At 40.2% G+C, this 15,150-nt stretch overlaps 1 protein-coding gene across 1 annotated transcript in view; it reads right to left on the reverse strand.

Moving 5' to 3' along the window:
• Positions 1-303: 303 nt before the first annotated feature.
• Positions 304-15,150, reverse strand: part of LOC139464636 (uncharacterized) — a 64,965-nt gene continuing 50,118 nt past the window's right edge. The window contains exon 3 of the mRNA XM_071246161.1: positions 304-625. Coding sequence (XP_071102262.1) covers positions 304-625 — 322 coding nt within the window. The remainder of the gene's footprint in view (positions 626-15,150) is intronic.

Consider the following 15,150-nt stretch of genomic DNA (forward strand, 5'->3'; position numbering starts at 1 on the left):
AATTGCATAACATCATAAAATTTGAACTATTCATAAGAATGCACAATAAAAATGGGCCATAGATCACCAATAACCAAAGGTAGGTCACCATACTAGGTACCATGGGGACTTACGGTACTTCTGCTACCTATACATGGTACCCGAGTAGGATTTACACCATCCCTCTGGCTACTGGTGATTGTTAGAAAGTTTTAGCCAAAGCATTTAAAATCAACAAGAATTCTACGATCAAAACCATGGAAATGAAACATACTTTGAATGAAGTGGGACTTACGTACACTCTCCGGGGGAATGAAGTGGAACTTACGTACACTCTCGGGGAATGAAGTGGGACTTACGTACACTCTCTGGGGGAATGAAGTGGGACTTACGTACACTCTCTGGGGGAATGAAGTGGGACTTACGTACACTCTCTGGGGGAATGAAGTGGAACTTACGTACACTCTCTGGGGGAATGAAGTGGAACTTACGTACACTCTCAGTGGGAATGAAGTCGGACATACGTACACTCTCAGGGGGAATGAAGTGGGATTTACGTTCACTCTCAGGGGGAATGAAGTGGGACTTACGTACACTCTCAGGGGGAATGAAGTGGGACTTACGTACACTCTCAGGGGGGCAATTACTTCATTACAATGACGGTGTAGATACTAACACCATTATCTGGCAAGTGATGTACAGAATTGTGAAGTAAGTAGGTCGTATCTGTACATCACTTGACTGATAAAGGTCTTAGGATCTACACCTAAATGGCGTATTCATTGTATTAAAGATTTGTTTGTTTATTTCACTGTTGTTTATTGCCACACTCAGCAATATTCCAGCTATATGACGGTGGTCTGTAAATAATCGAGTCTGGTCCAGACAATCCAGTGATTGATATCATGAGCGTCGATCTACACAATTGGGATGCGATGACATGCATCAACCAAGTCAGCAAGCCTGACCACCCGATTCCATTAGTTGCCTCTTACGACAAGCATGAAGATAAAGAAGTTGCATATCCATTGCACTGTCACTCTCGGCCTGATCAGTCAGGAATATACCAGTAATCTTTAGTTCCTGAAACTGAAGTGAATGTTTTGCTACTTTAAACATACCTATGGGAAACAGCTATTTGGGCAAGTGACTTTGTTCAAAATGTGCTTTCGTTCACCCAGCAGTTAATGGGTACCCAGTAGGATGAGATGGCAACATGGTTGTTAACCTTCTAGCACCTAACAGGAAGCATGGGTTGTATACTCCCCAGGGGGCTGAGAATGATTCTTGAATGCGGGCATATCTACTGACCCAGGTAATAATAGAGCTTTGAGCATGCCCCTCAGTGGTGCCATGAAGACTCAAGCTAGAACAGGTCTTCAGCAACCCATGCTTGCCGTAAGAGGCGACTATGCTTGTCTAGCAAGAGGCGACTAACGGGATCGGGTGGTCAGGCTCGCAAACTTGGTTCATGCATGTCATTGATCCCATTGATGCTCATGATGTCAATCACTGGATTGTCTGGTCCAGACTCAATTATTTTACGGACCGCCGTCATATACCTGGAATATTGCTGAGTGGGGCGTTAAACAACAAACAATCAAAACAAACAAGTGCATGGATCGATGCTCATGATATTAATCACTGGATTGTCTGATCATATAGCTGGAATATTGCTGAGTGCGGCGTTAAACAACAAACAAACAAAACAAACAAGTGCATGGATCGATGCTCATGATATTAATCACTGGATTGTCTGATCATATAGCTGGAATATTGCTGAGTGCGGCGTTAAACAACAAACCAAACCAAACCATTATCAGGCAAGTGATGTACAGAACTGTGAAGTAAGTAGGTCGTTTCTGTACATCTCTTGACTGATAACTGTGTTAGGACCTAGAGAATGCTGAGAACCATTCCTAACCCAGAATCCCAAAGGGGAAATTATGGATAAATTGCAATTTAATATAATCCAGTATTACATAGAAATAGAGACCTGCAAGTTAAAAGATCATTCTGTTCCAAATTCGTCACAACATAAACTATTGTTGGCAGGCTGTTTAGGTTACATTCATCAACATTCCAGCTATATGACTGCAGTCTGTAAATAACTGAGTCTCCAACAGAGAATCCAGTGATTGATATTATGAGCAACGATCCACGACGTTGGGGCACGCTGACACGCTATCAACCAAGCCACCAGGGCTTTACAACCTGATCCATTAAAGTTCCTCTTAAAACCAGCATGGATGCTAAAGGCTAATTCAAACCCACACCCGAAGAGTGACTGAGTCAGTTACGTTTATAGCATTATTCCAGACATATCATCAAAATGAACAACAATAACAGGTTTCACTCATAGTACTTATTTATATTGGGAATCAAACCTGGGACTTCAGTGTGGCCAAAGCTTTAACCACTTGGCTAACCTACCACCCCTTTAAGCAAACCTCTAAATGCTAAACATCTATTCATTGGTAATGCACAGATAATGCTGTATGGGACAAGTTTGTTTTGTTTGTTTCTTTGTTGTTTAACGCCGCACTCAGCAATATTCTGGCCATATGACGGTGGTCTGTAAATAATCGCGTCTGTACCAGACAATCGAGTGATTGATATTATGAGCATCGATCCACACAATTGGGATACAATGACATGCATGAACCAAGTCAGCGAGCCTGACCACCCGATCCCGTTAGTCGCCTCTTACAATAAGCATAGTCACCTTTTATGTTTGGGACAAGTAGTCATTACTTTAAGGTTTGTTTACTTGTTCAACAAACCTCAAGATGTTATGCCACTGCTTGAGGTTATCTGAATGGGACAACATTTTTCTCTTGCTAGGGCATACAAGGATTTATCTCTATTGGGCCCAAAGTATCAATAATAATTTACTCAATTGATTTAGTTAAAACTAATGCTATGGCTTTGCAATTTCACTTGGATTTCACTGATACCAGGACCAAGACAGAGAGGCTGTAATGCAGAGAATTACATTATTTCATTAAATGGATCTATCTAAGGCTTTTGATGGTCTGCCCCACAACTTGTTACTGGCAAAGCTTCAGGTTTACGGCCTTAATGGACTGGGCAACAGCACACCTATACAGGTATCTCAGTAACAGGAAACAGCACTTAAACCTGGGTTCAAATTGCAGCGAATGGCTTTATAGTGTTGGATGTATCACAGGGTTCCACTTTAGGCCCTATCCTATTTAATATTTTTACATATGATGTATTTTATTCTCTGGGTGAGTCTTTATTATATAATTATGCAGATGATACAACATTGTCCTACTCTCACACGGATCTTGAGTAAGTCTGTAAACCTGTAAACCGACGGTTTAAGAACAACCAAATAAAAGCTAACTTATTGAAGTTTCAAACAATTAGCCTAGGAAAACAATCCCTCTGCAAGTATAGAGGGATGTATACTCCTCAGTTGAGAATGAAAATCGAGTGCACAATGATCCATTGACAGGGGTAATATTAATGTAGCGCCATGAGAATTCATGTAAGTGGAGTGGTGCAGTTTAAAAAATTATTATTACCATTATTATCAATTAAGAATTTCACTTTTGGAGATATAATACTGGTTTGTGATGACAAAGTTGCCTTGCTCAGTGTAGATACTGACCACATGTTGATGTTTTAGAATCACATTACCAACTCGCATAAAAAAGGCTGCTGCACAATCGGCACTCCTCAAACCCATGGGTCACTACATCAGGGGGCAGACTAAGATTGTTATCTACAAATCTTTCATCCACTCTGAGCTCAATTACTGTCCCCTAAAAAATTTACATGCATGTTTTCAAAATTTAATGAAATTATTGCAATCAACCTACTCTCTCATGCTGGAACTTACAGCAGAGATTCACGGCAAAAAGGCATCTAAATTTGGTGTCAATCAAAATGCCTATTGAGGCCTCCGTAGTCTGGAGATGCCTGTCAAATGATTTTCTAAGTTGAATCATATAGTGAATTGGTCAGGCTTCTTCGGACCTGTTCCTGTCCCCTTTACAAATACTCTACATGAAGCGATGATAACTGATCTACCTTGTGATTAATATTTGTCTTATTTCTTAGGCATTATATACAGTGAATGTTTTGTTTAATTTGTCAACTATTCTGTTCAACTCAGTTGTTATCATGTGTTTGTTTTCATTGTAATCATGTTAATCTGTTAATCTATTTGTGGGAGCTAATGTATTTTTTATTTGAATAACCAACATTAAACATGTTAATCAAAATTTCTTTATCTTTTTTAACGTTTACACAAAATCATTGTTGGTTCAAAGTGACAATTTTGCCTAGGATAAAAGGATCTAACAAATGCATTAATTTCTAAAAGTCATAACAAAATTAGTTGTGATAAACACCAAGTTTCAAATAGGTTCATTTTCTGGGACATTGACCGACTGTCGTCCAAATATCTCAGAAAGATGAGTTTAATATTTGGTAAAAATATAGAAGAATGTCCTTTGATAAGATGACTGGATCGTGAAAAGATCCTGCAGGTCATTGTACACTACCGTTTGGGTCTTGAGATAAACACATTGATGTACTAGACTTTGTGTGGGATATTTAACTGCCCCCTTCTTGAGCCGCTGCTTAAATATCAAGTTAATATCACGAAGGTCAGAAATTGCAGCATCCTATTATATGCTATAATAGGACAGTGTGTTTCTACCATGTGTGATATTAATTGATATGGAAATATTTAAGCGACAGCATAAGGGCCTTTGTGCAATTATTCCTGACCAGTCCAGTGATGATATTAATAAAGATATAGTTGAGATTCTGTTATCAATGGCATAGGCAGGTCCAGAGGGGGTCACGCCCACCCTGTTGAAAACCAAATGTAGTATGCTGTAGGCAGTAAAATTATCTGAGAGAGGATTTCGATATTTGGGTCTTTTCCCTTTTAGAAAAGCTCGATCTACCCTCGAATGGAACATCTTTACTTTCTTATTTTCTTCAAAATTATTTAACTTACCGGGACATATTGGAACTTGTTCCTCGAAACTTCAAACAGAGATGCTTGCAAACTCGTTGAACACTTACTGTCCTTGACAAGACAGCCCACTGTGAGTTGGAATGATATCGATAACGCAAGGTCCAGAATAACCTTCACAGAAACACGCACACACTCGCTGAGCATTCATAATACATCTTTGCAGTGAGGTGGACGATAAGCTGTCAGTAATCTATTCCGACCGAGGTCAGTACGATAAAACCGACTCAGGTCGTGACATTGTGAGGCGACACTGTTTGACGACAGCTACCGGGGACTCTATCAGCTGTATATATTTGCTGAGCAGCTGTTGCCGACGCTGGCGATGCGTGTAGCCGAGATGTGTGGCAGTTCACTGGCAAGTTGCCACAAAAGCGTGCCGCGCAGCCATCCATGTGAATCACGTGTCCCGTTTATTTACCACGACTTTTTGCTGTTATTATTTACGATATAAGCCGAGACAAGGGAGTGTACTCTTACTACTCGTGACAGAAAATGCCGCTAAACAATGCATTATGTCACTCCAGAGTGAAGCCGGTACAACCCGCATTACTTAGCAACACTTGAGCATGTCTTGTGCTTTCCAATTCTCCAAAAGCTGTTATTATGTCGATTCAAAGATAAAATAAAATGAATAGATCTATTTGGGAGTAGGTCAAAGCGGCCTCAAAAGGTAGTTGGTTGGTTGGTTTGTTCTTTGGTACTTCATAATAGTTGAGTTTTAGCCGCCCTATGTATGTCATTCTCTTCACGACTTAAGACATCGATAGGTGAATTCTCAAGTGGTTTTATCGTGAGTCAAACCCGGATCTTATTCATGCTGTGCGGGTGCACTAATCTCCAGCCTACATAACAGCCAACACATCCTTATGTTCTTCAGTTGTTTTTTAGTTGTTTAACGGCGGTCTGTAAATAATCGAGCCTGGATCAGACAATCCAGTGATTGATATCATGAGCATCAATCCACGCAATTGGGATTGATGACATGCATCAACCAAGTCAGCGAGCCTGAACAACCGATCCCGTTAGTCGCCTTTTACGACAAGCATAGTCACCTTTTACGGCAAGCATGGGTTGCTGAAGACCTATTCTACCCCGGAATCTTCACGGGTCTCAAAAGGTAGTCAAAACAGCCACCCAAAAAGTCAAAACGGTAAGAATACATTCGTAAGAATATAGACGTCAAACTCAATTATTCTGTCATGATTTGAATTAATTATACTCCTTGTTCATATAACAAGGAGTAACAGTACCCTGTAGTTTGTTTGGTTGGTTTGTTTGTTGTTTGACGCCGCACTCAGCAATATTTCAGCTATATGACGGTGGTCTGTAAATAATCGAGTCTGGACCAGACAATTCAGCGATTGATATCATGTGCATCCATCCCCGCAATTGGCATCGATGACATGCATCAACCAAGTCAGCGAGCCTGACCACCCGATCCCGTTAGTCGCCTTTTACGACAAGCATAGTCACCTTTTACGGCAAGCATGGGTTGCTGAAGACCTATTCTACCCCGGAATCTTCACGGGTCCTTACCCAAGTCGTTTGAGCCGAGGTGTATTAAAAGGTATTAATATAGATTAATATACAGACCGCCGAAATAAACAATCTGATAGGATTTCGCATCCCTGATTGCACCTTAAAAATGGGTAAACAAACCAGGAATCGGAATGGAATGGAACGCGCCACTAATTAAAGACCTATAATAATTCTACCCCGGATCTTCACGGGTCGGAATATAACTATATAGTTAGCCCTAAAATCGAGGCGGCCAGTGTTGCCATAGTCTGTCTTACAGACCCTGATACAAATATATATCAAATACAGCCCATGCAAGTCTATAATGTTTGACAAGTCTAGATCACTGCAGTATCTGAAAATGAAGAGAGTCACTGGGCTCCTTTTTATTATATTTTTATTAAGATAACTGAACAACTGTTTTTATGTACGATATGTTCATTTCAGAGACTAGATTTTAGTCTAGTGTTGCCATGGCAAACAGGTCTATCCATGTCAGCCACTGAGCTGCATGCTTTGAGAACCACTTTACCTCTTCCACATAAAACAGGGAATAGGTTTTTGTGTCTCTTTGCGCCGAAGTTCTTGTAACAAAAGGGATGCGAAATCCTATCAGATTGGTTTTCTCCTAACTTGTAATGCATCATAGGATGAGGATTATAACAAACATTGACTTGTCTAATAACAAACGTATCCACCGTATCTTAGATTAAATTCCACTTCAGTTTCAAATCATGTATGCAGTGTAAATACATTTCACGCTTGTCATAATTCCTTCATAACAAGATTATTAATTCAAATCAACACGGATAATGCTTCAAGTTATTGGACAATCACCAAATGTAGAAATTGAATTGATTTATTCAGGTTCATTACAAGGGATTTGGGGTGCCTAGCTATTTTAGAACTATATTATGACCTTGCTACTGGCCAATACGACATCGTCTTTTTCTGGTTGCCCAGTCATGTTGGAATCACGGGTAACACTATGGCTGATGCTGCAGCAAAGGCAGCTCTCAAAAAATCTGTGACACCACTTCTTCTACCATACGGTGACTATGAACCTGTTATTAGATGCTTTATCAAAGACCTAATGCAAAAGAAGTGGGACACCCAAGTAGATATTACCAAATTACATGTAATAAAACCAACTATTGGTTACACCTACTTGGGTTGTCAGTCCAGATTTGATGAGGTCATTATGTGACGATGTCGTATTGGCCATACGCGTTTTACACATGAATATTTATTAAAAGGTGAAGATCTAGATCCTCCATTCTGGGTCCCTTGTGATGAAAGAATCACAGTCAAGCATGTCCTGCTTGACTGTATTGATTTTTCCATCACAAGGGATATATTATTCCAGGTTTCATCCATGAAGGATCTTTTTAATCAGGTAAGTACTCGTTTAGTTATTGGTTTTTTAAAAGACATTGAGTTAATAGATAAATTTTGACAAGATGTATTGTAAAAGGTATGTGATTTTAATTTGGTAAAATGATGATATAACTGTGATTGTTAGTGGCTGTGCCTTCAAAGTGGATTGAAGTAACGTAAAATAATTGTCCCCTGAGAGGGTACGTAAGTCCAAGTCCCACTTCATTCAAAGTATGATTCATTTCCATGTTTTTAATCGTTGGATTCTTGTTGCTTTTTAGTGATTTTGCTAAAACTTACAAACAATCACCAGTGGCCAGAGAGATGGTGTAAATCCTGCTGGGGTACCATGTACATGTAGGTAGCAGAAGTACCGTAAGTCCCCATGGTACCTAGTATGCTGACCTACCTTTGGTTATTGGTGATCTATAGCCCATTTTTATTGTGTACTGTTGTGAATAGTTCAAATTGTACGATGATATGCTAGTTTTACATCTACGTCTGTGATAGTCCAGTGCTTTTACTGTCCTTTGTCGACAGATTTTAATGTCTATATGTATTAATGTACGACTTGATTTAGTTACTATATGGCTGAAATATGGCCGATGTGACTTTAAATCGTCACTCACTCGCTTTGCTACTGTTTGTATCCAGCGTCCGTACAAATATGGGTTACAGTAATGAATAATGTGAATTTCGCATGACATACGGCGTTTACACATAACGGCTTGTCACGTTTATAAACGTGTGACTGAATGTTGTTTTGTGCCGTAGTCGGCAATATTCCAGCTTTGTACAGGAGGACTCAACTGGAGTTGATTGTTAGTTGTTGGATTGTTGTTAAACGCCGCACTCAGCAATATTCCAGCCATATGATGGCGGTCTGTCAATAATCGAGTCTGGAACAGACAATCCAGTGATTGATAACATGATCATCGATCTACGCATTTGAGATCGAGGACATGCGTCAACCAAGTCAGCGAGCCCGACCACCCGATCCCGTTAGTCGCCAAATTATAGAGCGACGTGCATGCACGTGTGTGTGTGTGTGTGTGTGTGTGTGTGTGTGTGTGTGTGTGTGTGTGTGTGGCTGCTTGTACTAGTCCTGACATGCCGATTTATAGTGCTAGCACACTGAGATACCATGCCGCAGTTTAACATGAATACCCCACTCAGACACAGTATACTGACTCCGAGCCGACCAGTCCTTGTTTTAGCCCCTTAATGCCGAGCGCCAGACAGAGTAACAACGAGTACCATCTTTTAACGTCTTTTGGTATGACGCGGCCGGGGATCGAACCCCGGACCTTCCGCTCTCCGGGCCCGCCTGTTACGGCAAGCTTGAGGTGCTGAATACCTATTCTACCCCGGATCTTCACGGGTCCCCGGAGTTGATAGCAAGATCCCTGATGATATCAAGATCCGGATTAGAATAGGTCTTCAGCAACCCATGCTTGTCATAGGTGGCGACTAAAGGGATGGGGTGGTCAGGCTCGCTGACTTGGCCGATACGACCAACAACCAACTTGAGCGTATCCAAATTGCGTGGATCGATGCTCATGGTATCAATCACTGGATTTTTTTGTCCATAGCCGATTCTTTACAGACCAGCGTCATATATTTGTTTGTTGTTTAACGCTGCGCTCAGCAATATTCCAGCAAAATGACGGCGGTCTGTAAATAATGGTGACTGTGTAAAAAAAAAAAAACTACTGAGAGGCTGACACCTAGTATGTTAAAAATGCCTTACATCGAAACCCACTTAACACACATGACACTATTAACGAGGTACGTTAAACAGTCAATACTTTTTACTATCACGAGAGAGAAATTAGCAATGCTAAAGCGCTCGTAAAATGTTCACTTATTGTCTTTGAAAAACGAATAAACGTCAGAAGTAATCATTTGTAGTTTTAAAATATTCATCGTCAACACTATTGTTAGATACTTCCTATCTAATTGATTATTATCCTCCGCCACGAAGTGGAAGGGGGATATAGGAATGGGGGCTGTCCGCCCTTCACGTTTTGTTTGCGGAGAATAATTCGGAAACCGTTTAATATTTTATTATGGAATTTTGCATTCTGAACTGGTACCTTTTGATGTTTTGGTATTTCTAAAAATATAATTGTGTTTCTTTCTTTTCTTCTTGTTTTACTTTGTGCACAGTGCCATAAATATTCAAAATGCTTTTCATGCTTTTCAAAATTAACTTCAGATGCTCATGATATTAATCACTGGATTGTCTGGTCGAGACTCGATTATTTTCCTTCGTCATATAGCTGGAATATTGGTGAGTGCGGCGTTAAACAACAAACCAACCAAATCAACCAAGTCAGCGAGGAAAACATATGATACAAGTCAAAGTAGGGAATTGTAAGGGACGTCATATTTGAGTTAAGTGTCAGGAAATGAACTCCACATGTCTACCATAAAACTTTTTGAAAGCTCTTTTGAGGCCTTGACTGTTGTAACCCTGATGAAGCAGCTTTTGAGCAAGTCTTGTGACGCTCTTTGAAATCATCCAAGAAAGAGCAGACTAGATTGAACCTCTGAAGATATAGATGTATCCACATGTGTATCTATGGTCACCATGTTTAGTAACAACTATCCCAAAGATCAAGGAATGACGTTCGTCGTAAAAATCAAATCTTTTGACAGAAAAAAACAAGAGGACCATAGGGCATGTATCGCCCACTTGGATATTTACGCAATCACGACAAAATATACATTTGCATTGTACATGACAATACTACTGCAAATATTTCGTAATTTTGGCTGTCAGCATGTAAAAGAGGTGGATGGATAATCTGACAGCATGGACGTGTACTTCTCTAGATACAAATGAAGCATAAAGATCTAAACCGTTTCCATGTTATTATCCCGGATCTAAGTTTCCAGAGGCAGTGCGAATCCTATTGGCATAAATGTATCATTCTCTTCATAAAAACAAATGTCTTCTGTTTATTATAGGGTGGGGATAATATCGGTTTGCATGTTATGATCAAGGTTCTAACTCTTTTGGGAGTGCCCGAACAGATGAACCAAACGGCAAGTCCTGGTATATATGCATTCCTCTCATTACACTCAGCAATTTTACATATGGTTATACGTTGGAGATCTTAACTGTGTCCTAGTTAGTTAGTTAGTTAGTTAGTTAGTTAGTTATAAAGTCTGTTTGGCCCCGCCCCTCAGCCCCTTTTGGGGGGGGGGGGGGGGGGGGGGGGGGGTGTCAGCCCCACAATTTGTACAATTTTGAATGCCCACCACCTAGGGAAGCTTCCAGTCAAATTTCGTTAATTTCCGGTTAGTGGTTCAGAAGATGTCGTTTGAAATAAATGTTGACGGAAGACGGACGCCACGGTATGGAATAATTTTTGTTTGTTTTTGTTTGTTTATTAACGCCGCACTCAGCAATATTCCAGCTATATGACGGCGGTCTGTAAAATAATGGTGTCTAGACCAGACAATCCAGTGATTGACATCATGAGCATCGATCCACGCAATTGGGATCGATGACATGCATCAACCAAGTCAGCGAGCCTGACCACCCGATCCCGTTAGTCGCCTTTTACGACAAGCATAGTCGCCTTTTTGTCCTTTGGACTCGGTGAGCTAAAAATTGGTTGTTTACTGAGATTGCAAAAATTGTAGCAAATCCACATGGTATTAATTCCACTTGTTACACTTGTCCGTGTGAATAAACAAAAGCACTTGTCAGTCTTATATTGAGGCTTGTCTCTTGGGAAAGCAACAGCTCCAGACTTTAGAAAGCTATTAGGCTTTATGCATAGAAGTGGTATAAAATATTGACAAATATCATGCTTAATTACTTCTTTGTTCACAGATGCGAAAGGGTGTTAGTTCACGTATTGGATTAAACATTTCTTAAAAAATTCAATCAGCCTTGATGAAATATGTACTGGTCAATAAATATCAGGATCAAAGCCATACGAGAATTTTATTATTCCTCGTCTTATTAAATCTAGAACTGGAATATTTTCACCTCTTTTTCTCCCTTATGCTACCTTGGTTAGAAGTGAAATGTCCACAAAGTGCAAATATCCCCAAAAATTACCAAGCACGAAGTATATTGCACATCGCAGCTGTTCCACCAATCGCAGTTAAAGATAAGGTACATTTATTATTATGTAATTACACTAAAGAAGCAAGTCGTACACATTTGCTAATTAGTTGTTGTTGAGGTGTGTGTGATCCAGAGTTTGCAACCATGAGCATCGCTCAACGCAATCCGGATACGATGACGTGCAATCAACCAAGCCAATCGGATCATCCCATCCATTTAGTTGCTTGGTTGGTTTGTTTAACGCCGCCCTCAGCAATATAGACAGCGGTCTGAAATAATCGAGTCTGGACCAGACAATCCAGTGATTGACATCATGAGCATCGAACCCCGCTATTGGTAACGATGAGCATCGTCCAGTCTCGATTATTTACAAGCCGCTGTCATACAGCTGCAATATGCTTAATGCGGCGTTAAACTTCAAACACATACCTGGAATCCCCACGGGTGGTGCTTTCCTGAGGATGACAACAGAACAAGGAGTGAGTGAGTGAGTGAGTTGGTTTTAACGCCGCTTTTAACAGTATTCCAGTTATATCGCGACATGTCAGCTTAATGTGGGAGGAAAGCCCGAAGTGATGCACGTCTCAGACGTTTACCACTTCGGTGAAACCGACGAGCACGGGTATGGTGCTGACAAACCTAGAAACATAATCGGGGCGAACCGGGATTCGAACCCGCAATCATAGGTTTCTGGCGTGCCCAAGGGACGCAACTCTGCACAGCGAATCGCGGCGCCTTAGACGACTTGGCCATCCGTGCCCCCAACAGAACAAGGAACATAAATATGATCGGGGTGTTGTTGGGATTCGAACCCACGATGAGTGATACCGACACGACGATTGTATATAACTCAGATATGTTCATAGGTCTGTTTGATCAGGGTTACAGTATTCAAGGCATTTGAAAAGCATTCCAAAAGCTTTTTTATAGTAGACCGTGGAAAACAAAGCCCTTTCCATAATGATAAGATTAGTTGGTTTGTTGTTTAACGCCGCACTCAGCAATATTCCAGCTATAGGACGGCGGTTTGTAAATAATCGAGTATGAACCAGCCAATCAGGTGATTGATATCATGAGCATCTATCCACGCAATTGGGATCAATGACATGCTTCAACCAAGTCAGTGAGCCTGACCACCCAATCCCGTTAGTCGCCGTTTACGACAAGCATGGGTTGCTGAACACCTATTCTACTGAGTGCGGCGTAAAACAACCAACAAACATAACAATTCAACATATCACAAAACTCATTTTCTTTCAACGTGCTTAACAACGTAATGGCCATTCCAAGACAAGCTTTTACATTTAACAGCATCATGCTTTATTTGACAATATGTTCCTGGGTGAAAGCCAAGTCATGCCGACTTAGATCTATTTTTCAAGAGGTCTTTTTAACCCCAATTTAACAATTCCTTTTACATTCTATATTTAGCCTCTATTTTTGAAAGGTCTGCCAGTGTCACCATGATAAATGGAGTTGATGGCCACCTGACCTATCCATATCAACCAATCAGCTGCATACTGTCAAAACCGCATTACTTATTTATGTCAAAACAGTGTTTCTGGGGGGAAAAGGTTATGTCGCCTTGCTCCTACGTACTTGAAACAAAATGGAAACGAAAGCCTTAGATCGGTTTTCTCTTGACTTCTAATGCGTCATTATATCCAGAGCATAACACACGCTGACCTGTGCAACAACAAACACATTTTCTGCATCATAGATTCGGTTCATTGACAGTTCATGCATGCAATATAACTGCATTTAACGCTTTGTTCGATTTCCTTTATAATACTATGTATTCAAATGAACAGGAATAAGGCTTGACGTGATTGAAGAATCACAAAACTTGAAAATTAAATGGATTTATTCGGGTTGATTTATTCGGGTTCATTATAAGGGGAATGATAGGCCATGTTGGACTTCTTCAAGAATCACATCAATCTTGACATTGTGAAGAAAATAGTATTATATATTCACAACATTTCATGTCTTGTTAAAATGGACGTCCAGCTATCACTTACTGACAGCTTTCGTGCTCTATTTTACCTACAAATGTTTTACGAGGGTTATAGTAATGCAAAAATATTTTTTGTATGTGTACGCTCACATGATAGATAGACTGCTTTGGTTGGTTGGTTGGTTTTTTAACGCCGCACTCAGCAGTATTCCAGCTATACGACGGCGGTCTGTAAATAATCGATTCTGGACCAGACAATCCAGTGATTGATATCATCAGCATCGATCCACGCAATTGGGATCGATGACATGCATCAACCGAGTCAGTGAGCCTGACCACCCAATCCCGTTAGTCGCCGTTTACGACAAGCATGTGTTGCTGAACACCTATTCTACTGAGTGCGGCGTAAAACAACTAACAAACATAACAATTCAACATATCACAAAACTCATTTTCTTTCAACGTGCTTAACAATGTAATTGACCATTCCAAGACAAGCTTTTACATTTAACAGCATCATGCTTTATTTGACAATATGTTCCTGGGTGAAAGCCAAGTCATGCCGACTTAGATCTATTTTTCAAGAGGTCTTTTTAACCCCAATTTAACAATTCCTTTTACATTCTATATTTAGCCTCTATTTTTGAAAGGTCAGCCAGTGTCGCCATGATAAATGGAGTTGATGGCCACCTGACCTATCCATATCAACCAATCAGCTGCATACTGTCAAAACCGCATTACTTATTAATGTCAAAACAGTGTTTCTGGGGGGAAAAGGTTATGTCGCCTTGTTCCTACGTACTTGAAACAAAATGGAAACGAAAACCTTACATCGGTTTTCTCTTGACTTCTAATGCGTCATTATATCAAGAGCATAACACACGCTGACCTGTGAAACAACAAACACATTTTCTGCATCATAGATTCGGTTCATTGACAGTTCATGCATGCAATATAACTGCATTTAACGCTTTGTTCGATTTCCTTTATAATACTATGTATTCAAATGAACAGGAATATTAAGGCTTGACGTGATTGAAGAATCACAAAACTTGAAAATTAAATGGATTTATTCGGGTTCATTATAAGGGGAATGATAGGCCATGTTGGACTTCTTCAAGAATCACATCAATCTTGACATTGTGAAGAAAATAGTATTATATATTCACAACATTTCATGTCTTGTTAAAATGGACGTCCAGCTATCACTTA

This window comes from Haliotis cracherodii, unplaced genomic scaffold (genome assembly GCF_022045235.1).
Source record: "Haliotis cracherodii isolate W230 unplaced genomic scaffold, xgHalCrac1.p SCAF_17, whole genome shotgun sequence".
In the NCBI taxonomy this organism is placed as follows: Eukaryota; Metazoa; Mollusca; class Gastropoda; order Lepetellida; family Haliotidae; genus Haliotis; species Haliotis cracherodii.